The 24,867-nt window shown below is 33.6% G+C and overlaps 2 protein-coding genes across 5 annotated transcripts in view; both read right to left on the reverse strand.

Moving 5' to 3' along the window:
- Positions 1-7,759, reverse strand: part of gem (gemini) — a 45,534-nt gene extending 37,775 nt beyond the window's left edge. Inside the window, exon 1 of one of the 2 annotated variants that reach the window (XM_068765632.1) lies at positions 7,417-7,759. In XM_068765632.1, coding sequence (XP_068621733.1) covers positions 7,417-7,666 — 250 coding nt within the window. In that variant the 5' untranslated portion in view covers positions 7,667-7,759. Of the gene's footprint in view, positions 1-4,813; positions 4,936-7,416 lie in introns of those variants that run through there. The other variant, XM_068765633.1, reaches the window with a different exon arrangement.
- LOC137922640 (probable inactive tRNA-specific adenosine deaminase-like protein 3) overlaps positions 7,674-24,867 on the reverse strand; it is a 30,960-nt gene continuing 13,766 nt past the window's right edge. Inside the window, exons 2-3 of one of the 3 annotated variants that reach the window (XM_068765636.1) lie at positions 22,646-22,866; positions 7,674-8,066 (exon numbers count right to left, since the gene is read on the reverse strand). In XM_068765636.1, the coding sequence (XP_068621737.1) occupies positions 7,762-7,977 (216 nt within the window). In that variant the 5' untranslated portion in view covers positions 7,978-8,066; positions 22,646-22,866 and the 3' untranslated portion in view covers positions 7,674-7,761. Of the gene's footprint in view, positions 8,067-13,193; positions 13,463-22,645; positions 22,867-24,867 lie in introns of those variants that run through there. The other 2 variants (XM_068765637.1, XM_068765638.1) reach the window with 2 other exon arrangements.

Here is a 24,867-nt window from a genome sequence, read left to right on the forward strand (position 1 = left end):
CTACTTATTTACTTTCTCTGCAGTCGTTGCCGGTAGAATATTTGACTTGGGACACTAACGCCAATTTACAAACAATGAATGCCATAGCATAATGTCAAACTAAAAATATGTTATTGAATTGTACGATAAATAAAAGATAATAACTATGTTAATACTTCTGACAGCGCACGATACGGGTTGTGTGTTTTAACTTTATTACCCGTATGTGCAGCGAGTAATAACTATTATTGCACTAGACAGTCCTACCGTACAGTAAGTACTGTTAAAAAAAGAAACCTTTTAATTTGTTTATAATTTTTAAAATCATTATGGCATCGTAGCAGAGAAGCTATACTGTATTCACCGAACAGATGATTAGTGGACCATCAATTATTGTAAAGAAATGTAAAGATGCGTTTACATGTGGCTACTTTTTTTTTTGTAAAAGTGAAAATTTATGCACTTTTAATAACAATGAAAATGACATGATAAACCAGTAAAAATGGTACCGTCATAACCAATGAGGATCTAGAGGAAGTGATGAAGAAAATAGAAAGGTGGCGAATGCTTTATAGACAAAAGAGAAACTCGTTACATTGAGAGACATATTGGAATATTTTTTGGAGGGAAAGTCGGGTACTGGCGGCTGCACAAGTGTAAATAATATACAGTGCATTCATTAATAAACATCTGTCATTAATCAGTAACACGTTGTACCTAATACAGAAGTCTTATCTTAAGGAAAATTATAATAATTTTGAAATGCGAATAACTGTACCGAATATGCTTGCAGCGATAATGAATAATCGAATTTTTGGCACGTCCCGATAAAACGTAATTGTTTATAAATCTGAGGCGATTTTTATTAAATAGCAATGATAATATTACTGATAATAAGCGATAACAAGAGTTCACTAATGTTATGTACTGTATTAAAAATAAAACAAAATGCACATTGTCCTTTATCCTGTCCTTAGCGATAAAAAGTTAAGGATGCGTTTACATGCATCTGTTTTTCGTCTTTTCAGGCCATAAACGACCACAGAAGGCATGAGCATCCTCCAAAGGTATCAATGGAAGTATTTACCATAATAGCCATTCATGGCAAGTGGGTTGGCGATCGCAGTGTGTTATTATGGTACGCAGAAGACGCTAATGTTTATTCTCAGGAAAACTGTTTGTGAACAGTGGTAATCCTATATAATTAACGCACATATGTATTTATATATTTCATGATTGTTAATATAAACATGTGTGTTGAAGAAGCCATTGCATTGATCCCTATTAATCTGTAATCGAGTATATTTCTTGTACAAAGATGGCGAACACATTAGGAAAAGCCTATAAAAATAAAGGGAATATCTTTCTCGTTAATGAAGATTTAATTACAACAAAAAGAAAACATTATATGCACATTAATTGTTACGTACGCATCTTAATAATTGTAAAGTTTCTGAATAGACACGTGAACAAAATATAGTCATTATTTTGAACAAAATGTGACATTGTGTTTTGATTGGTTAAGTTGGTTTTGGTAAAATCTTCAAATGATATGTCTAGTTCATTTGTCAATAAATAGCTTTGAAGTTTTTATAGCTACATTATATGCTCTGAATAATATACTCTGAAATACATTACTTTTGTTCTATTACAATACGACAGGCGAATTACTTCTCACAATACAAAGGTATGGATAATGAAAAGTAAACAGTTTTAATACGTATTAATACGGACAGTGAAAACGCTATTTTAACTTTATTTTATTATTTTAACACTATTTTATTATTATGTTATTATTTTTGAAACTAAAGATTTTGGATAGGATGTACAGCACATAATCTATATATTACTACCCTGTAAATATTTAATATAAATTTTATTATTTTAATTCGAATAAAGATATCAACAGTATCACTGTGCATGTTTAACATCTCGTATCTCTATGAACAGACCGCAAACACGAATACGTTAATCTATTAAAAACAAATTCGTGCCGGAATGTTTATGCGGCAAAAATAACATAAGACAAAAGTCACGTTTCTGCCGATTACGATTGGAATTTTTGCTGTCATGAATCGGTCCGATCGGCGGAACACGTCTTCAGGAAAGCAAGGCAAAGTAGGTGTTACCGTTGCGCCTTTTCTACCTGTAATAACGGCGTAAGCATTAATGTGTTCCAGATTATGTTTAGATTTTTACCTTGACTTGTATATAATTACTAGCTGTTCCCGCAAACGTTGTTTTGCAAAAAAAATGGGGTTTTAATTAACAAAAAAATAAGGGTTGATCGTAGAGGGGTGAAAATTTAAGGTTGTTTGTATTTTTGTATGCTGTATCATAATAAAATAAAAACCAAAAAAATTGTCTAAAAAAATAAAAAAAATAATTTAGGGGTGGACCACCCTTATCACTTAGGGGTATGAAAAATAGATAGTAGCCGATTCTCAGATGTACTGAATACGCATACAAAATTTGGTAAAAGTCGGTCAAGCCGTTTAGGAGGAGTTCAAGTTCGAACACCGTGACACGAGAATTTTGTATATTAGATATAATTAATTATAATTAATATTCCGAGATGTAGCTCGAAGAAACGATCGCTTGAAGTGACAATGGTTAGGTAGGACGCATCGCTCATGCAAGCGGCGGCCGTTGGAGCCGAAATGTGTTCCGAGTGCCTACCACAAGCCGGTAGACGTGGCATGGGTAAAGTATCTCGGTAGATGAATCGACGACATAGTCAAGAATGCGAGAAATGAAATCAAAACTTGAATCTTGTAATTAAAAAAATACAGTTTTCACTATTACGTTGCTAAAAATACCACCACAAAAGAGCTGTTAAATTGGTCCTATTTATAAGTAAAAATGTTATAAGAAACTTCAAGTAACTTTAATATTTTGCCGTGTAAATTTTCTTCCTTTCTCAAATTTTAAGTACTATCTAACACTTCACGCCATCCAAAGCGTTCATCATAGACATTGTTACATAGGCCTTACTTAAATATTTTCAATGAGGCTTGCATCCAGCGTCTACTGACTACCTTGACTTGGTCGCCTGTCGACTTCTAGGTAGACATCGTACGCTGCGCTACCTGGTCGTGGTCTCTTCTTTTCAAAACCCACAGCGCCCATAAGTTCTGCGCGCTATATAGCTTGCTCAATACCCCAACTTAAACCATACCCAATATCATTTTAATCTAATTCACTCAACGAGGAAAGTACTACTAGTGTAGTGTTTTTTTAAGCGTAACATTTTATCGTAATTTCGGTTATTATGCAAATATAAATTATTTTATTGACATATTTCGTAATTATTATCTAATTTCTATATAATTAATATTTTTACACATAAATTGCACAAACTTTGGAATTTTGTAATAGCTGTTGATCTGTGTTACATACTTCTGACTTAAGAATCAACGGCGATAAAGATATAATACTATCACATGCCTAAAGATAATGAATTTAGATATGTAGAAACGCGTGTAACAAAATTAAATGTAAATTTACCCATCATGTGACTTATACAAAAAATCTGATGTGGTTTTATTAGTAAGAAAGCATCCAATGTCTTTTTCTAGGTAATGATAGTATAACATCATTCTATACGAATATACTTCATGGGTCATTAACACCAGTCCAGATTAGTCCCGAAAACTTTTCTTAACAGCAAAAACCTTTAAAATTATTAGATTACTTTTTAAAGCTAAAACTTCGTAGAGTTTAACATGACATTTTACCCGAATATGAATGAATATAGTTTTTTAAAGTGTTTGATCTCGTGAATTTTTTTTTTCAGATAGAAAATGAAAAAATCAAATCTCTCTGCTTAGTAAGAGACATGTTCTACATAAGGATATCAATACTAGGGATTATGTACTTATTGGATTCTCAAATGTTCAGTACGTGTTGAATTTCACAGCTACTTTGCTCACCACGCGGATTATTTTTTTGGCAATGGAGTACTGTTTCGAATTATAAATCTCAAAGCACAGTGGGCCTTTATCGCCAGTCATGATGATGGCGATGAGAGTGGAGAAAGAGAGAGAGTTTAACATAAACCTCGTTTTAGTAATAAAACTCACACATAAACACAGTTTTTACGGTTTGTAAGGTTGTCCAAGACGAAGGAACCACCAACAAGGGATGGATCTAGGCTAATTTAGGATTCCGATCCAAGATTGTCCAAGACGATCGAACATCAACTTGATCAATAGCTGATAGGGCTAAGCCAGTCGTAAATAGTCAGATATAGGCGGAGGAGTGGTTATCTTGACGAAGTCTCATAAAAAGCAAATGCCTGTTAACAATGTGTTAGATATACTAACTTCATAATTGTGTTTAAGCTACTAAATAATTTCAAAGTTGATGATATCTATGTTGAGGTGCTTAATTTAGGTAGATGTTATAAAAAACTTCTCCTTGGAATAAGGGACGCTTTCTTGAAGGTCCCGTGGCCTTGCTATATAGCGACGACGGCAAATCCAACGACGGATTAAAAAAAAACATAACAAAGGTAATCTCTGGTGTAGAATGTTTTTGTCTTTAACTGTTTGAAATAATGGATAGTTCTTGGCACAGGCCAGCTATAGTAACCAAGGATTATTAGAACCTAATGCATATCCTTTCACACTAAATCAACAACGTAATGCGAACATCGTTACATTAGTACAAAAAGACATTAAATCATATATAACTTGTTTTTATTTTGGCTATAACAATATTTTAGCATCAGAAATGTACTAAAATGGTGTATAATAACAGACTGCAAACTTATAAGATTCACTTAACACCAGTTTACTATGTAGTCTCAAATGAAAACGAGCGTGTTACAAACTAATATATCACTGACGTGTATGTCACAAGCACCAGTATCAATGCACATAAGGTCACAAGCACCAGTATCAATGCACATAAGGTCACAAGCACAAAACCGATAGTGCGTGTACATCGGGCGTCGCACCTTCGCCCCGCGACGTTTGTTACTGGGCTTCCACGAAAGTTTATAATTTGTCTTTCCATTATCAGTTATGTATTAACAAAGATTAAATAAATTATATTTTATCAATATTAAACCTACACATTACAAGTCTCTCAGAGACAAATGACACGTGTTTAGGAATTGTAACTTGGATATAACTTGTAATATTTTGAAATCGTTTTCTAATTTATACCATATATCAGCTTAAAATTAACAAAGAATAAAAAATATAAAATCGTAACTAAAGTTTTTTTTTTATAACTGCAACTAGATCATATCCAAATTATAATTGGATGATGATACAATCCAAAAAAATCTTAATCCTATTTTTGCAAACAAACCAATAAACGGGCACCTTTAACAAATGATACAATACGAGTCGAAACTCCCGAAAAAGCAGTGAAATTTTGTTACTGCATGCCTTGGTTAAATAAAACCTGAAAAAGCTAAATTTCTTCGGGCAAACGGTAGGAAAGTAAAGGAATTGAAGACTATTTTAACACTGATAAAAATTATATTTTTAATATCATAAAGGAACATATCCGCAGACAAACGAAAATTTCGGAAGTAGTCCAGAAGCAGGCTACATAGAGTTGAACAGATGGCCGCTGTCTTAAGGTTTTGGGTGTGAAGACCTAGTACCAGCAAGAACAACGATTTAAAATCTATGGGAGGGATCTATGTTCAGCAGTGGTCATCTTATGACTGAAGTGATGACAAAATGATATCTTTTGTACTTATATTACTGTATAGTTTAATTGTTACCTTATTTAACAAGTAGTAGAGTTGCGATTTTATATGTCAGTGTACACGTGTTTATACGTGCTACCAGATTTGACATGGTAGGAAGAGTAAGTAATGTTAAGTATTGACAATGCGAGTAGTATTAGGAATTAAAAGTATATTCAATCACGCAACTTAATCTTTGACGCGACGTCTTTCGTTATTGGTCGATTAACAACAACAAAGTCATTCAATGCGGGCCCACCCAATCAATTGATACGTTTATTGATGAAGTGGGGATAAAATAAAATATGCTTTTGTATTTATAAAGTTATAGTAATCTCCCAAGCGTATGATATATTCTTTTAGTGAAAACACTAAAAGAAAAGTCACGTGTTTAAGATTACATTAGTGACATTTCAAAATTTTCTGTGTTTTAAATAATAGTGAATCTTAATAAATGTACCAAAACTACCAGTATAGTATATATAGTGATTGGATTTAGATGTAAAAGCCTTAACCTGTCAACTGCCTATAGACATATCTGACGGAACTCCCCGGATGCGTACGAGTCAGATCTGCTCGTAATAAAATAGGCTATATTATATCGAAACTCCTTACAAAAAAGTTTAAATTTGCTTGTTTTGGATGTATATACTAGGGACCACAGGATCATAAACAATATTTCATTTATTATTTATAAAAAAAAGACAGGCGCCATGTTGCGGCAAACGAAGGGTTAAAGGAGTGAATGTACAGTGTGTTCATCATAAATAACATAATGATAATACTGTATAAAAGTGTTTTTAAAATTCCGATTCGAACACTACAATTAATCTTGTACTATTTGTCCGTCGGGACTTTGTACTACCGAAAGTTATTGACCAGTCGCATTGTAATACAAAAAATAAAAAATAACCTACAAATGTATTTAAATTTTTCACACCTATAACAAATCACCTTTTCGTACGTAGTAAACGTACGATATACCGTCACTACACCGCCATCTTAGCGCTTTTCTCAAAAATAACCTAGTACAATAAGCATTTTATAATGAACCTAAACGTGTTTCCGTTTCTCTTATATTTCCAATCAATTTGTTTGTTTGCAAGTAAAATTCATAATTCGACAACACGTCACCTAAGTCACGTGCTTAAATGCGCATGCGCAGTTTATATTTGCAAAGGAAACGTGAGCACATGTTATTGTACATACATTTTGAGAGAATTTCTTTTTCAGAACTTATCGCTTCCAATCATGGGAATTGCCTATGCATCTAGTCCTGTAATATTAGGTTACTATTTAATATATATTGTATTTCATACATCGAATAAGGTTTTATGTTTTCTTTGTTATTCAGTACCAGTTTACAATTTATGTAATGTTTAAAATGGATTGTTTTGTACATCAATTTTAAATTGTATTTACGTATTTACATTGAACACGATAATAATAAATATTGAAAATAACGCAAGAAATAAGTTGGATAAAATTTTAAATAGTTAATAGTGAACGGCGTATAAAAATAAATTACGATTTAGGAGCGATTTCGAATTGCTTTCAAATAGAACGTTACTTTTTTTGGATGTGATCTTGGTATATAGAAACGATGAAGTAACGTCGTGTGTTTTTCAAATTTCTTTTGTGAAGGTCCGTGAGAAGGATGAAGCTTCTTATTGAGGTTTTTTATCAGGATTGAATCGCATAATTATTATTAATGTACTACGGGTACATACCCATTAATTTCTTCGGCGGCATCTTCCTTGGCTCCTTTTCCTCCGTGTCCTCCCGCCGCATGTTCTTCTCCGCGTCACCCTGATGCCACTTCCTCTTCCTCCCTTCCCTCTCCTCCAGATACATGCCGAGTTCTTCTTCCCTACCAACGAGCGTTAGCCTCACTGACGACTCCCACGTGAAAGGGTCCTCCTTGCGAGCGTCATGCATAATAAGCCCTGTATAGTCTGTGTCTTCGTCATACAATTCCATTACACCCGGGCCATACCGCCCGCACTGCACTAAAAGTCACTGAATGAACGATGAGTGATGATGAATGATCGATGTACCGCGGCGCAGCGAGTACGTTAAAACAGTACGAAGAATGAATTGTACAGCTTTTTGATGCCCGTCGTCTCTCTCTGGCGGTGACTTTGGAGCAGTTCGTTCTCGATTTTCAAGAGCATGTTGGTATTAGAGCGACAGAGGTGGTACTGTATGTGGGGGACCAGGCCCGGGAATACTTTCTTCGTGAAACGGTTGCCGATCAAATACGTTCGTTGGCAGCTGGGAATGGGCTCCATGGGGCACACTTGGCGACGTTTAGACTTGGCTCGAGCTGTTCCTTTACTCGATGTGCCTCGGCGCGGCTGATGAGGTGATGCTACGGCTCCTGCAACAAACGATTATCAAATTTTAATTCTACCTGATATTTTAGCCCCATATGTCTATGTTTTTACATACCATAACCTTAACAAGCAATATAATTAAGAGAAGTAATTGATCTGACCCGTTTGTGTCTAAATAGTGGCGACGACTAACAGGAGTTCAATAAAATTTCACCTGACACACATGGCCGGCCGTAACCTGATATTCGAATGTAATGCAATATCAACACTTACATATAAAGCAATATTATGTAATCGAACGAAGCGATATTGGTTTTTGATCTACATTTTATATTATGTATACTTTATTATATCATTATGATAGACTGCAAAAAGGAAAACTGCTAACTAAACCCTCACTCAACGATTTAATACACCATTTTGACATAAAATCCACATTTGAAATGACACAGATTAACTAAAAAAAATATCTAAATAGTGAAAACATCACTGTACTTTCTTACGTAATAGATGTATTTTTGCGAGGGAATAAGAACTTTATTAATAAATATCAGCTCATTTCTGAAATGATTTTCCGGCATTGGTTGTCGTTCGTTTGAAATATTGTTGGTTAGGGAGAGGATTCTGGTCGGTAAAGGTTTCCTACATGGGTCGTCAGTTGTATTTATTAAAAATTCGATAGACCCGGCACTTGTATGGTGAATCCATGAAACTAAGAATTTACGTCTCTTGCTTTGACCTCCTTATAACGTTGGCCTCAAAGGACCTCAACCGGTATACTACTACAAATGGGACATTGTACCATGGGTGCTTGACGTACAATGCTGTTCAAAGAGCATCAACCCCTGATTCGCTCGGCGACGAATATGGTAAGAATTAGGGTTGTTCTATACCTATCACTACTTGGTAGAATAAGACTCCCCCTCTCTAGCAATGATCTATAACAGAATTAAGCAAAAAAAGGTGATTTCAATACCACTATTACATAGTTTAATATTTGTATCGTCAAGTATTTAGGGCTTATATTTACATAACTATTCTATAAAACATAACGTAAAGGTGAAACAACAAATGAACATAAAGGACTCTGTGTTTGGCACTAATCGGTGTAACATAACTCCTGAAGATGCCCCGTGGAGGGGTGAAACACGTGTTGAGTGATTTGGCGGTGGCAGTTGTGTGATTCGCAATGCGGAAAACCGCATACGCATTTATTAGCGGGCGGTGCACTTTGTTGCACGACTACCACTGCCTGTGCGGAAGTGGTTAAATATTGGTCCTTTTCTTATTTAGGATGGACTTCCGCAAGGTAACGCCTGATTCCATTAAATAAACACATAGTTGTTACGGTTTGAAAGGTTGCTAAGCTCTTAAGAGCTAACACTCCAAGACAGTGAAACATTTAAAGATGTTGAAATGCTGCTGTAGGGCGAGTGTTATAAATCTCCACTGCGTTTAAACACGTATCACATATTAAAAAAATTTAGAAATAATTTATTAAAATTAAATTACTACTAAATTTATACATTTTTTAAATTCAAATTCAAAATATCTTTCAATTAGGCATTTACATGCACTTTTGATTGATTCAACTATAACGCAGTAAGCAACCGTCGGCCAGGAATGCAGATCTGCCGAGAAAAATAGGCGAGAAACTCAACAGTTGCTATTTTAAAATGTTTATTTTTGTTTAGTTTTTTAGTTTAACCATTTTTATATACATTATAAAACCTTTTATAACAACTAAAAACTATAGAATGTTATAATAAGATTTATTAAACAACATACTTTTAATTTTAGATTAAAAACTATGAAAAAGTAGGTCTAAGTTATATGGTAGAACTTTAATATACATTTTCAAACAGATCCATGAACTATTTGTTAATTTTTTAAAGACGAAAATTAGGCGTTACAAATTTATTTTTATTTCATATATTTTTTTTTTAATTTTGGGCACATAAATATTATGATATCAAATATGTATTGTTAAGCAAATGTAAGAATAACCTTTTCTTCTCTAAATAAAAAATAATCGTCGTATTTTCTTCAGAGCACGATAAACGTCTTATGATTAATGAAAGAATTTCGTGAGAAGTGGAACATTTCTCTTTTTCCACACAAACTGCAGAGTAAATTCAAAAACTAATCAGTAGCTACATCTTATAAACACAAAAAATCATATCGCAACTCAGACAAGCCGTGTTTGGATTAAAAAAAAATATCGCTTACCATATAGCATTTGTAATAGAGATATAATGACATTACCTTTTATATTACGATCATGGTATGGTATGTTGCAGTGGGCAAACTTGTTTAGAGTATTTACCTTACAATTGTAATAAACTAGGTTAATTCAGTTCGTTCATTCCGATAAGTTTGGTACCATCGTACCATTTCAAATATAACAGGGAGATGTTACCAATGTATATTGAAATACAAAGTCATACGCATATTTCATTCCGTCAATCTAATTCTACTGTTTGGTGCGTATTGTTAATCCAACAATGTCATAAATTAAGCACTGTTACATACTACCAACTAACCAGAATGCAGAAGAATGCTTCGCGGTGATGACCAACTGACTATGAGTGAAGGGGTGCTCTAAAATTCCGCAGTTTGTGTATAACGTTTTTAAGAGGGTGGGAAAGGGTTTGTACTTCATCGATTTTTTTTGGTCTTATCTTAAAGTTAAACATTCCAAGAATATATCCTGAAAAATTTAAATTGATCCGACCATAATTCTTGAAGTTATTGTCTAGTTCAGTGATTCCCAAAGTGGTCTACATCGACCCCTAGGGTTCTATGACAACCTGCAAGGGGTCTACGTCAGCGAAAAAAAAATGTGGGGGTCCATGAAATGAAAATAGGGGTCCACGATAGTGCATCTCAACACATACACTGATAGTGCCTATTTACTTACATCATACTATCTTATAATATCAAAACAGATTGAATTGACGCCAAATGTTGATAATTTATTATCAAAGCATCAGGTTCATCTTTCTCACTAAAAATAGTGACTTAATGCTTATGTTATTTTATTTATAGTTTATTTTATGTTTATTTAATGTTACGTATATTTTACATAACAGTATTTTATTTTGAGTAGTTTTAATTTAAATTCAATTAATAAATGTATAAATTAACATTTGTTTTTACTTTAAATTTATAACACTAAACTTCACTACAGTTAGAAATTTACAGGAAATCAATATCAGGTAAGTAGAGGGTCCACCCAACACTGAAAAACATGGCAAGGGGTCTACGACACAAAAAAGTTTGGGGAACTCTTATCTAGTTAGTCTCCTGTCCTACAGATCTAACAGCAGCGAGCGCTTGGTAGGCAGCGCGGCTGTCGAGCAGGTGTAAATCTTATTCATTTCTATCGTTCCGGGCCCTTATCCTGTTTCGAGAATATTCTATTCAGTAAACCTACGTTTTAAAGCCATAAAGATATATTTATATTTGTGTGTATACTATACTCTGTACAATATAGTATACATTGTACAAACGAAAGACAAGCGTCAGTTTGTCGTAGTACGTTCGAAAGTTCGTTTGCAATTTTAAAATTTTGTTCTGTTAAAAATTTTCTCTTGAAAAATGCCGAGATTATTTTATTAGAGAGATAGCCGGAAAAGTGAAAGAATTTTTTTTTGTGTCGATCAAAAAAGGCCTAATCCTAATAAAATAAATAAATCTGAGGCAACAACCATAAGTGCATAATCGAAAAAAATAAGAAAAAAGAGGCTGAAGAAAATGCAACTGCTGCAGGAAGTGTACTCTATAGAGCTGGAATTGATGATTCTATGTTATTTAAAAAAAAATTACTTTAGCTCATACATTATCAAAAGTATTTTTGTCAAAACTACTTTTTCGAAGTCCGTGTTCACTGTCATTTCAAAACTAGTTGATCGATTCATTTCAAACTTGGTACACATTTTCCATATACGAAATTCCTCACCCCAACGTTTAGAATTTTTTTTTGAATTTGAAAAATAGCAGTTTACACTTTAGTCGGCCACCAAAAATTTTTAAATGAAAAAAAAAATAAGCAAAAAACATAGGGGGGAGGATTTAATAATATTTTGACTAAATTATTATGCTTTTTCGATTTCAGATAAATTCCGGCCAAAAATTCATGAACACCGCAAATTGTTTTTTTTTCTGAGGCGCTGTGGGGCAAGCTCTGTCACCGGCATGTTTTTGAATATTTTCCGGGAAAATCGTGTTTTTTTTCACACTGAAACCCTTCCTCCCCCTCAAGTGAATAAGTTTCTAAGTAAAATTTTATGAAAAGAATCGTAGGCTATTTCAAGTGTGCTGCAGTTGTTTAGTGTGATAAAATAAATTACAATGCAAAAAGTAATTTTTACAAAAAATTATGTTACATTTTTTTTGAATATGATGGTTTTTAAATCGATTTTGCAAAGTTTTAAATACAAAAAAGCCCCGTTTAAATTTCCACGGTTATCTGTATAAATAAATAAAATTGTAATGTCTGTTTATAATATTAAAATAACCGCTTTTTACTAAATGCGTATGAATATATACTGTACTATCTGCCTTTTTATTCCGGTTTTTCTCTGAAATGGCTAGATCGATTTGCGGGACTTATACTGGCAGGTTGCTAATGTAATTAAAAGTAACTAAGGCTACTTTTACTATAGAAAAATATTAAACAAAAAAAAAACTAAAAAGATTAAGTGCTTTTTTTAAATTCCACACGGACAAAGTCGCGGCAGAGTTAGTGTATTATGTAAATTGTTTAAATATAGTGAATCTGCTGTTTTTTAGTTTAATTTATAAAGTGTTTCAACGTAGGGTTGGCTAACCATTAAAGGCGCAACGAACTTTGTAATTTCGCTAAAGTGTATTGGTGAACACAATTTAAAGGCGACTTTGAATACGGCTTGTCTTTATTTAACCGACTCCGAAAGTACTTGATTAAAAACTATTGCACATAATTAGTACACACAGTTCATTTGTATTATCAAGTTGGATTATATATATTTTTAATAAAACAAAATACCATTGGTAGTTAGAGTTAATAGATTCGACAGATGAACAGTAAATTCACTTACTTAAATACGAGCTAAAAAATACGAATCTTTTTTTCGATCCGGATCCAAATCTCTCCCTCACCTTAATATTGAATACTTCTAATCCCTCACCTTAATATTGAGTCCCTCGCAACACTTGAACGATCACTTTTGGTGTCCGATGCGCTCACGCATGCAGACATTTAAGCCGTATTGGCGAACTTCCACATGAGAACGGCCATTATTCGCCCGTCGCCGTCTTTAAGGTACATCGTTTCAATCCACCATTTTGAAATTAAACAGGATGTTTTAATAAACGCTATGACAATTTGCGAACGCTTATTCTGATCGTAGACTTCCGATAACGGCGTATTTCGGAAAACTATGCAATGATTCGTGCGATGCCGGCGCGCGCGGTAGCGGTCGTCGCGGAGCTCTATTGCTAAATTGATGGTATGAAGACGGTCAAATGAATAAGAACGCAATATTGTCATTAATTCCCTGGCCAATGGCGAGGAGAGGAGCGATGTGTGGACGACGGGAATTGGGAGCACTTGGGCGGCAGGGTCACACGATCGTCGGGTCAAGAAGCGCTCGCAGGGTCCCGTGACGCGGCCAGCGGTTCCGTACACTTTGCTGTCCGTGAAAACAAACGAGTACTCTCAATTATACACGTCTCATACAAAACTTTCATACTTTTATCTCAATCTAATAAAAGATATATAAATATTCATTTATGGTAAGAACGAATAAAACATATATATAAGTCCAAAAAAGAAACTATTAATGGTTTTTTCAACTTTATTGTAGTATATACTATCGCAGGCAGTCGCTGGATGAAGGCAGCGGCAATACCGGGCGAAATTTGGGGGTGGCCTATGCCTTGTAGTGGGCATTTATCAACTGCCATCATACATAATTTTTTTTGTCTTGGACTAACGTATAAAAAAAATTAAAAATAAATAATACTGCTTTAATTCTATCTGAAAACACTTCATTTATACCACTTTGTAACCCTTTTATACCTCAATTAAGATTGTCAACACGTATTGTGTAAAAATATTCCATCCGATATTTTCTCAAAGGGTAAATTCGGAAGTGTAGTACTATTACTAACAATAACGACAAGTAATTTAGTTTTATTTAATATTTATATATCTTTATCATTTTAAGATAGACGCAACAAGAAACTAACTATTCAGTCCGAAATGTCAAAATTTTAATTAAGGGGTTTAAATATATTTATTTCTTCAAATTTTTTTACATAGTTGAAATAGAATAGGCGTTTGTCTTCCATCTTACCTGATAGAAAGTAGATAAAGACGAAGGTGGTACACGTCCATTCAAAAAAAAACCTGTTCACTCTACTTTTAAAGGCTCCAGAGTTAAGTTTTTATGACAGCATTTTATTTAATAATTTTGTAATAAAATAGTGAATTATAATACTATGCACTTATTTTTATAATAATAAGGGACCTATTGCATCACTCTACTGTCCGCTCTATTTTTCTTTACCTAGCCCATCTTATGGCTGTCTTGTGAAAATCCCCGTTTGCGTTAAGACCGCTATTTGTAGTTCATCGTTTGCGAATTTCGATTGATATATTTTATCTTTTTTGTACAATATTTGATTTACAATAAAAATAATTTGATGTACAATAAATAGTAATTAAGTAAATAAAAAATTTAAAGGCCCTTTATATGTGATCAATATAATGGATGCATAAACTTGGGAATCCACGGAATCACTAATAAATGTGTGCACGCAATTTTGTTGCGAAAGAAATAGCGTGAAGAACGGTAGAGGCACGAGCCGAAAATCCTGAGCTCTCGATCTGCTTTTGAATCTTCTACCTTATAGGAGATTTACAGCCAAGTACCCTTTACTTATTGCCCTCTTCGAACCTACGGAATCTGCAAATGTCACTTGAGCAGTGTAAGACAGGTCAAAATATAAAATGAAATGTTTTCGAAATATGACAAATTGGTTTTGATCAAATTTCATGTTATTTATAATAATATTACTGCAATAATTAGAAAACTTTTGTATGGTTCTTCATGCATACGTTTATGTTATTAAAATACATTATTGTTTATGCAATAAAAATAATTAAAATCAATTACGTCACAGTATGTTTTTCTACAAATAAAATTGTTTCACCATATTTAATAATAATTTAAAATGTATTAAAATTATCCTTTACTCATATTATGTTATATTGTAAAAGTTAACTACAATATTTTTAATACAAAATTATAAATAAATAATAAGTGTATATAATAACAATATATGCTATATGTGGTTTACGATATAAAAATAATTAAAAAAAAAAACAAAGTACGTGCGTCAGAATGACTGGCGGTACGAAACTTTAAAAAAATCGCATCATCTTTGTGGGAAGCGAAGGCTTCACAATAAAAACGCGCGTCAACCATTGAACATTTTAATTGATATATATTGGCCACAATTAAACGGCCGTTCGCGAAACAACTTTATTGCTAATTTCAAGGGAATGCGATCGAACGACAGCAGTTGCTCATAAAATATTGCAAAATAAGTTTGAAACAAAACCAAATGTAAATGCGTAGATATATTGTAATTACTAGTTAATTTCTTCATCATCATAAAGTGTATATGTATAACTCTATATTGTTAAACTTTATTAATAGATGCATCGTTGTGGAGTTTCTTCCTGCTTCTTCTATTCGTCTATATCTAGCGAAGCAGAGAAGAGTCTATAGGAGATAGAACATTGAGTAATAGTTCATCGAAAATATAAACACTGTATTCGATATTGCTAGTCGATTGTTACTAATCGATTTGGTTCTTGATTCTCTTCTGGCTTGTTTCTCTACGCTCCTTTGTTCTTTGCTTCTCTTGCTTGCTTCGACTTCTTTATTTTGCCGCTACATTTTGTTTAGTACAACTCGTGTGTGAGTGAATCTCTACGCAATCTACGCGGAGGAGTGATCTACTGTGCGAGCGAGACAGCAACTGATTGGACGATACACGTATGTCAATAATAAAATAGATTAAAAAAATAAGTTTACAATCAATAAGAGTTCTGTTAAAAGTTAATAAATGAATTTTATTTTAACTTATCATCATTATTTCACTTATAGGACGTCCACAGCTGGACATAGGTCTGCCCCATGGATTCAGTCCATCACTGCGCTCACCGGTCTGTGGTCTCCATAACCTAAAGCCCCAGTGGGCTGACCACTGACTCTTTAATTTGCTATGTCGTTTACTTTTATTTGTCTACGGAACTCATCTCTGATTCGATCTCTTAGAGAAACTGTCAGCATTACCTCCATGGCCCTTTGAGCATATTTATTCGTAAATTAACTTTATTTTCCACTATATATTAATTAAACAGAATATTTATGCACATGAGAATAATACCAGAAGAATTCATTTTTATTGAAACTATACTTCATAGTTTAAATGTAAACGGGATTCAAATTTCATTAAAAGGCACTAAACACATTATTTTGTAATCAAATTATAATATTTTACAACAGACGTATCTGTTTACGCCGCGATATGTATTATATTTATAATTTTTCTAATTATCAATACTCATGTTATTTTTACGTATTTCAATAAAGTTATAATTATTATTATGTTATATATAATATATTTATCTATAGAAATCAATGGTCCATTTTCGAGCATTTTTTTCTATTCGTAATAAAAAAAGCTAACAGAAAAGATTTACATTCCACAGATAATAATTGGTAACCATTCATGGCTTTTGATTAGTAGGAAAAATACAAAAACTTTTCTCGGCTTGCATTCTCCACTACACTGTCGTGCTATGTAATAGAAGCTTGATTACGAACAATGTTAATATAAAAAAATCCGAATAAAAAGGTGTACATGTTATATGTGTGTTGTGTACATAGATAAGGTCATGCACAGTCGTCTATCGACTGATATGATATTGATGATGAGAAACTGACGAAGAAGGAAGCAAATTATTGCAGGGTTTACCTAACAGTGCATTGCTTTTCATTTTACAAAACGCTACGCAACCAACAAATTGTTTTTTCGACACTGCTGCCAGATCGCATTAGCAGTTTCCGAGGACTCGATAGGTCAGAACCTTAATGGCACTTAGTTTAATGTGTCAAAGTTTATGAGCTCTTCCGGGAGTATCAGCTAGCATACTGCCATATTACAGGATTCGGTGGGCTCCAAGATTGTTTTAACGTTCCATGGAGTAACCTCACACTAGAGGCTTGGGTTGTCAACCGACATCTCTTTTAATATCTCAAGGCAAGAGTACCAGCGAAGGCCAAACTTCGACTTAGTCGGTTGATATTGCCTGGGTAAGATTACTACCACATCTAAGAGCGTTTATTGTTGGGAGACATGACGGTAAAAACTTTATCAATGGTTATATTTAAAATGACAACTAAAATCATGTTTCGCCATTATTGTCATACGTTCCTTAATTAAATTTACTACGGCAACCTCAAACTAGAGCAGAGGCTGTGACAAAAACCAAGAGTACTTCTAGAGAGAAAGAGCTATTTTCTAAAAGCCTAAAACTTGAGTTTTAAAAATTGGTCACTTTCATAAATACCACCCGTAAGCATGTTGTTTATTAGATAAGATTAATTAATCTTATCGGAACACACATATATACGGTAGTAGGTATCTTATAGAGAAAGTGTACACGTGCGTGAGCAATATATATGATGATAAGTGATCATGATTTTCATCATCATAGATCGAATATGAAACGAGGAGATCCGTGAACAAACAAAAGTAACCGTCATAGTCTAGTAAATTGGCAAGTTGAAACGATAGTGTGTAGGTCACAAAGCATGCAGAACAGATATCCACTGGGGTCTTAAAGTTCTGGAGTGGAGACAAAGAACCGACAAACACAGCATAGGACGTCCATCCACGAGGAAAACAGACGACCTCGTCATGGTCATTAGGAAATGCCGGAAGCAGATCGGATCTTACCGGCCCTATTGGCAATTTATCGAGGAGGCTTATATCTAAAAACGAATGACTATGACCTTTTGCTTGAAAGCCTACTTTTGAATTTATAAATATAACAAGAGGGTTATTAAAAGGAATTAGAGATTGTTGTAAGATGGCATACGTTTCTTATTGATTCATCTATTATATTTAAATATACGTTGGTTCTACCTGTGTATATATTTTTCAGAGAAAAATCTGTCATTACAGGATACTTATATGATAAAGTTCCACGAAAAATCTTTAAGCTTCCTATTCTTAATTTGAAATTTAAAATTAAAAGTATATAATGGAATATATCTTATTATAGCATTGAAGTTTTTAGTTGATCGAAAGGTGAGTGAACTTGGATTATTGACTCATTTGCATAATTGATATTACACATACACATTAAACGTTAAATTTCATTTAAAAAGAGCAACTGTTGACTTTCAGTTAGGCTCTTTTCAGGAGATTAGCGTTCCAAGCCGGTGGTACTTTTTCACTGATAATATTAGAATAATTGATAATTCAAGTGTGTGTAAATACCTACTCGAGTAAAAAATTCTAAATTTGAATTTTTTAACATTTATTTATTGCTTTTCAGTAGTTTTTACCCAGACCTCGCGAAAATGAAATCCACACAAGTTAAAAGTAACTATATAAATAATGGTTTTGTTATGTGTTCCTTTATAGGTGAAACAATGTTATAAATTTACTGTATACAATATTGTACAGTACTTGGCGATAAATATTGCACATCGACCTTTGGAAAAGACAATCGGCTAATATCGGCTTCGTAGGGCATTATCTCTGTCCCACACTACCTTGTCAGTCGTGTGACAGAGATGACGCTCTACGAAGCCGAAATTAGCCGATTGTCTCTTTCCAAAGGTCGATGTGCAATATTTATAGCCGGTTACCGTAGAAAAATCGAGCAACATCAAATAAAAAAAAAAGTTTGAAATGCGATCACACGTAAAAGAAAACATCTTACTTACGACTTTAGATACAAAAAGAGCTCTTAATTTAAATGCGTTTCTAATCTGCACAGACTAAAAATACTCATAATTAATAATGTTATTAAATATCTACATTCGCATACCATAAGGGTATGTATATAGCGTTTCGTTTTTTTTTAAAGAATAATATAACAGATAGTAAATTGCAATCGCAAATTGAACGGTAAATCAAAATAACAATAGAGCTCAGGTTGACAATGGCAGCGCCGACGACGGAAATGAGATAAACATTATTGAGAACTTCAAGTGCATATGTGCTTCAAATGGTTTTGTTGAAGTACTGTACTATAGCGTTGTGTAGTACACACAGACGTGGCGACGACAATATAATAGTATTTTAAATATCACACGATCATGACCCGTTATACTCGCAATAGACTAATTTCAAAAGCACGTGATATATAAGCATTTTATGCAAGTCTTAAACCCTTTGCGATCGGTAAATTTCTCGGATGGGAGTACCAGCTAGTCGGAGCAAATTTAGCATTTAAGTTATTTCTCTCTTGTAGATTTAAAGCAAGTATATGGGTATTAGAAAACACAATTTTAAAAAAAGCATATGGACATTAGTAAACACAATTCGTTGAAACTTATTTATTGTGTTTAATAGCACTTTTTCGTCATCATCGTGATGATGGTTCTTCTATTCCTTGTCACTGTAAATTCTTAGTACATTCCTTCTCTTAGGGGGAACTATATAGTCGTCACTTTCACTGTTCATATTTTCATTATGTACTTCAAATTCTCTCTCATCATCAATAATCTCATCATCTTTACAATCATTCCTAAACTCATCCATTTTTGGGAATTACACCGTTAAAATTTAAAGTAAATCTAAATTTTGAACACAAATTCGATATATGATCTGCATATATCACCAAATATGTGTTGTTTTTTAATTTTAAAAATAACACGTGCGACATAGAGAGTGGCTAACTTTCTATTGATCTCAACTCTACTGATCCAGAAATCTTTCCTTTCCTCTCAATGACATCTTGCCGGCAGACTGGAGACACCGAATTTTACCACGAGGTGCGAATGCCGCCACTGTGGTGACATCGACAGCAATGGGTTAATATCTTTGAAATGTCAGAGTGTGAAGAGGTGGAAGTATAGGTGCGAAGATATGGGTGTGCTTAACTTTTTACAGACCAATTCCCTAAGGGAGTTCAATTTGAGTCAAGTTTTATCAAATTATCAAACTAAAATAAATGAAAAAAAAGTTTACTTCAGGCAAATTTTCCATGAAATGTAACACGTAAAGCTGTTTGTATCAAATATATAAATTTCATATCAATAATTTTAATATAGACCAAAACCGATTTCTCTGGAGGTCTTTCGATAATTACATTACCTGGCGATAAACATTGCACATCGGCAAATTTCGGCTTCATAAAGCGTGTTCTCTGTCGAATTACTAACAAATCGTCACATAGGTAGTGTGGGACTGAGATAATGCTGTACGAAGTTACGTACGAAATTAGCCGATTGTCTCTTTCCAAAGGTCGATGTGCAATGTTTTTCGCCGGGTACTGTTATTTATGATTCGAGCTCTTCCATAGCACACTGCTCTTATCGTCACGCCTTGCAGTGATTTGAAACGATGGTAAGATGGATTAGACTTTTTTTAGTTTTTTTTTTTTCACTTTTTTAATGCCATTTGATAAACCTTATAAAGCTTAATTTAAGTTATTCTACATAGTTTTTTCATAAAACTGGTAGTTTAGGCGCGCCTTTGGGATCTACTCTTTAAAAGTACATAAATGAATAAATATCATGGTTTGACTACGGTTTTATAATAGCATCTTGTACAGCTGGCATTACATTACTATTGGTTATTTTAATTATTAATGTTAATATTTAAAATGCATAATTGTAACCTTACTAATAATTTTCAAACCTGATATTATTTCCGATAATTTAACCATAGATTAGAGCAGCTAAGTATCAGTGGATATATACATAAATGCAACAAGGCTTTATATAAACGATAACACAGCGTTTTACGATCTCCGTGAAAGACAGTGTTATATTATGTAATATTTTTAACAAATCCAATAAATGTTCATCATATATATACATCTTTTTTTCTATTTTATAACCACGATTGATGTCAAATAAGAAAAAAACAATTTTCACAGTTATTGCCTCTTCATTACCATTTCCGCTGCAGAACGTCCACAGCTGAACATAGATTTCCAGTAGGACTGATTACAAGCGTCTTCTGACATTAACAAGGTCGTCCTGGCCTTGTAGCTTCCACGGTCTCCTCTCCAAACCATAAGACCCCAGCTGCCTTTCTCCGCGTTATATAGCCCTGCCTACCGTCATTTCAATTTCGTTTATATCTACTCAATGCTAATACAATTTGAGCATATTACATACTTTTCTTGTTTTTAGTTTAGACAACTAATGAATCATGAAAGTGAAATCATTTCGTATCGAGTTTTTAAATGAAGAATTTTGCGAATGGGCGAGTTTGAACCTAAATTTGATGGGTAGCTTTTTATCATTGTCATATCAGCCGATGGACACCCATTGCAAGGCCTCTACCAAAGATCTATCGAAGTAAGAAAAGGTGGTAGTCGTGCAACAAAGTGCACCGCCCGCCAGTCCGCTGATTAATGCGTATGCGGCAAACAATGCGAATCTCGGAACGGAAAGCACGGTTGCGGAATTGGCTAAATATTGGTCCTTTTCTTACTTAGGATGGACTTCCGCAAGGTAACGCCTGATCCATTAAATATTAAAGATCTATCCTATCTATCCGTATATGTACATATCCAGAGACTTCCCGCGACCATGACTGACATCGGTCCACCTAGTAAATGGCCACGCTGTGTCTACTGGTTTGTGATCGTGACTTGATAACATTTCGACCACAACAGTCATCCATCTTACTTATACTCATGTGACATCGGACGATATTTTTACATCAACGAGCTCTGGCCTCTCGTTATATCAGACTATATATCTATAGAGCTTATTTCTACTTTTACTTATGATATTAAAATCATTTTACTTTTTCACTAGTAATTTCAAGAACGCATGATAAAGACAAATGTACTGGGTTATTTTATTATATTTAATATCACTGGATTCCTGTACCAAGAAACTCTACTTCAGTAATGCAATTGTATTTATCAATGTTTAAATAAATCATACTGAAAGGCAGAAGAAATCATTACATAAGTGAATATTACCTTTAAACGTAACATAAACCACCTGAACTCATAATGACGATTTATAACATAATAACATACATTTCAGTCTCAACAAGTTATATATAGACCTTTTATTGTATCAGTCGATCATGCCTAAATAGTATCCGAAGCAATACACACCGCCAAAGACCGGCACAGATGGCATAACAAAGTGTGCGACACTCCAAAAACGTTCCCGATCCTCAGTAGTGAGGGATTAATTTGGAGAAATGTTTTTTTTTAACTACAAGAATTTTTTTCTGAGAATGTAATCTCGTGTTCGTAATTTAAAAATCAAATACATGGCCGTTTATAAAGGTAACCATTAAAGAAATGTTTAGCAACAAAAAGCTACCCAATGCTACCAGGAGAACAGCTCACCATCAATGGTCCAACAGTAGCGTGGAGCAAGTCGTAACGGTCAGTCCAGAATCTTAAGCGACGTGAAGGCGATCTTCATTAGCAACATAAGAGCGCTAGCGTGGACGTTTTCCATTAATGCCCGGAGGGCGGCCGCTGACGTCGCACGATCGGTGTTATCTGGTTCAATCTCACTCGCACTGGAAGCACTTGCGTTGGATCACACTCCGACGACGCTCTATCTGTAACGAAATAAATTGAATGACAGTTTCAACGCATGAATATGTTCCTCGTTCCTTGTTAATTGTAAAAAATACTAAAGTAACTTGAGTTAAATGATTTTTAATTTATCGTTATAGCCCGCGACGATTACGTCAATGTCGCCATGCATAATTTTAGAATTTTAAAATGCAACAGACACGTAACCGATATTTTTATTCGTCTATATGTATAAATATATCGATTGCTCTGAAAATTCGAGTTGAGCTTGAAAAGGTTTCCTTATTCACTCATCAAATCTACATAATTGGTACTATGTATAGTTCATTTGCTTTCAATCGTGCCCTATCATAAAATCAATGGCTTCAGTAATAATTAAACAACCTAATGATAATATAATAAAAACATTTTCAAAATTCGAACCATTACGTACTAACGTAATGATTCGACTAATTATTATATACTATCAGTCCCTGAAAACTTTGTACTGCAAGAAGTAATGGCCATTTTATACAGGGTAATTACAAATAGGTGGAAACCTTTAACGTTTTTTGTTAGCAAATAAGCAATAATTTTCCGTTTTTAAAGACTATGCCTTTAACTAATTATCCTATACATCTCTGGAAATTTTTTTTAAAAAACTTTATGGGTTCTCTTTGTCTTTTTTTCCAATTTTAACTAAATGGTTTTACCGAAAAGAAAATTCAATATAAATTCGATATGAATGTCGATAAATAAAAACAAAATTTTTATAGACATATAAAAAAGATTCGGTTAAGTGCGGACTCATCAGAACATTTTAAAGCAGTTTCGACGATTTCTTTCATTTGTAAGTTTTTTTTTCTTTTTAAAATAAAATGATATACCATAGAAAACGGGACCATCCTCTGCCACCCTTTCAGTACAATATAAGTCTGTTTAAATAACAATCATTAAAGCCATTAGCATCATACGATCGTCGCATTTAGTAAAGAGTCCACGTAATAACCATTACAGTAAAAGAAAAGATTTTTTTAATTTTGTTATGGTTCCAATTTTACTTTTACATTATTGTGGTGGTATCCAAGGTTTTGAGGCACAAAATTCTGGACAGCACGGCATTTGCACTTGTCATATTAAGATATATGAATACTTTAAATTCGTATGTAGGAAAACACACCAAGTAAAAGATTTTATTCCATTTTGGGAAATTATTTAAAACCTTGTCTCAACATTTTGTTATGCCATGCCTCACAGCCTTTCTAAAATTCTTAGTACCTCTATGTAATATAAATAATTCTTATATTAAAGCGAAAGCTTAACAATCAAATTTACCCCATGAGGGCCTGGGCCTCACGTTGAGAAACACTGATTTAAAGATTACCATGCTTTTAAAAATGGCCTTATTAATATATTTATCATTTATCGATCTCTTATATGCATCATAATATTAACATCGAAGAGCTTGATTTGATCGAAGATGCAATCAAATTGAAGTCACATCTAAGGGCTTATTTCGACTTAAAGTTACGAGGGTTCCAAACGCACACTGTTCTGAGAAGAATCCATAACAAATTCATAGTTTTTTTTGTGTGATATAGTGGCAAATTAAATTACCGTAGTGAGACATAGTATTTGAATGATTTACCGATCCGTACAAAGGCGTAAGGCTCCCGATAATAATTCATTAGCAAATGAAAACCAAAGGCATTTTTTCTTAATTAAATTGATTTTCGATCGATCGATGAAGTGCAAATATGAATTTCTGACGGTTCTAACGAAATCCTGTTACTAACGAAATTTAACACTTTATATCATTATCATTTTTAACGTAGGACATATATAATATATATTCTCTAGACTACAGGGGGGAGGGGAGATATATGTAACAATTATCGCCATGCTAGGAATGCGGATTGCCGAGCGAAGTTTTTTTTACATTAAATATGTTCGGAATATGTTGTCAATCACACGTGAATATTTTTACGAAATAATCTTTAAAAGGGTGAATGTATAGTTCATTTATCAGCAAGCTTGAAACATTT

This window comes from Battus philenor, unplaced genomic scaffold (genome assembly GCF_028537555.1).
Source record: "Battus philenor isolate CCGP_79_NKW_IND1 unplaced genomic scaffold, ilBatPhil1.0.hap1 SCAF_20, whole genome shotgun sequence".
Taxonomy (NCBI): Eukaryota; Metazoa; Arthropoda; class Insecta; order Lepidoptera; family Papilionidae; genus Battus; species Battus philenor.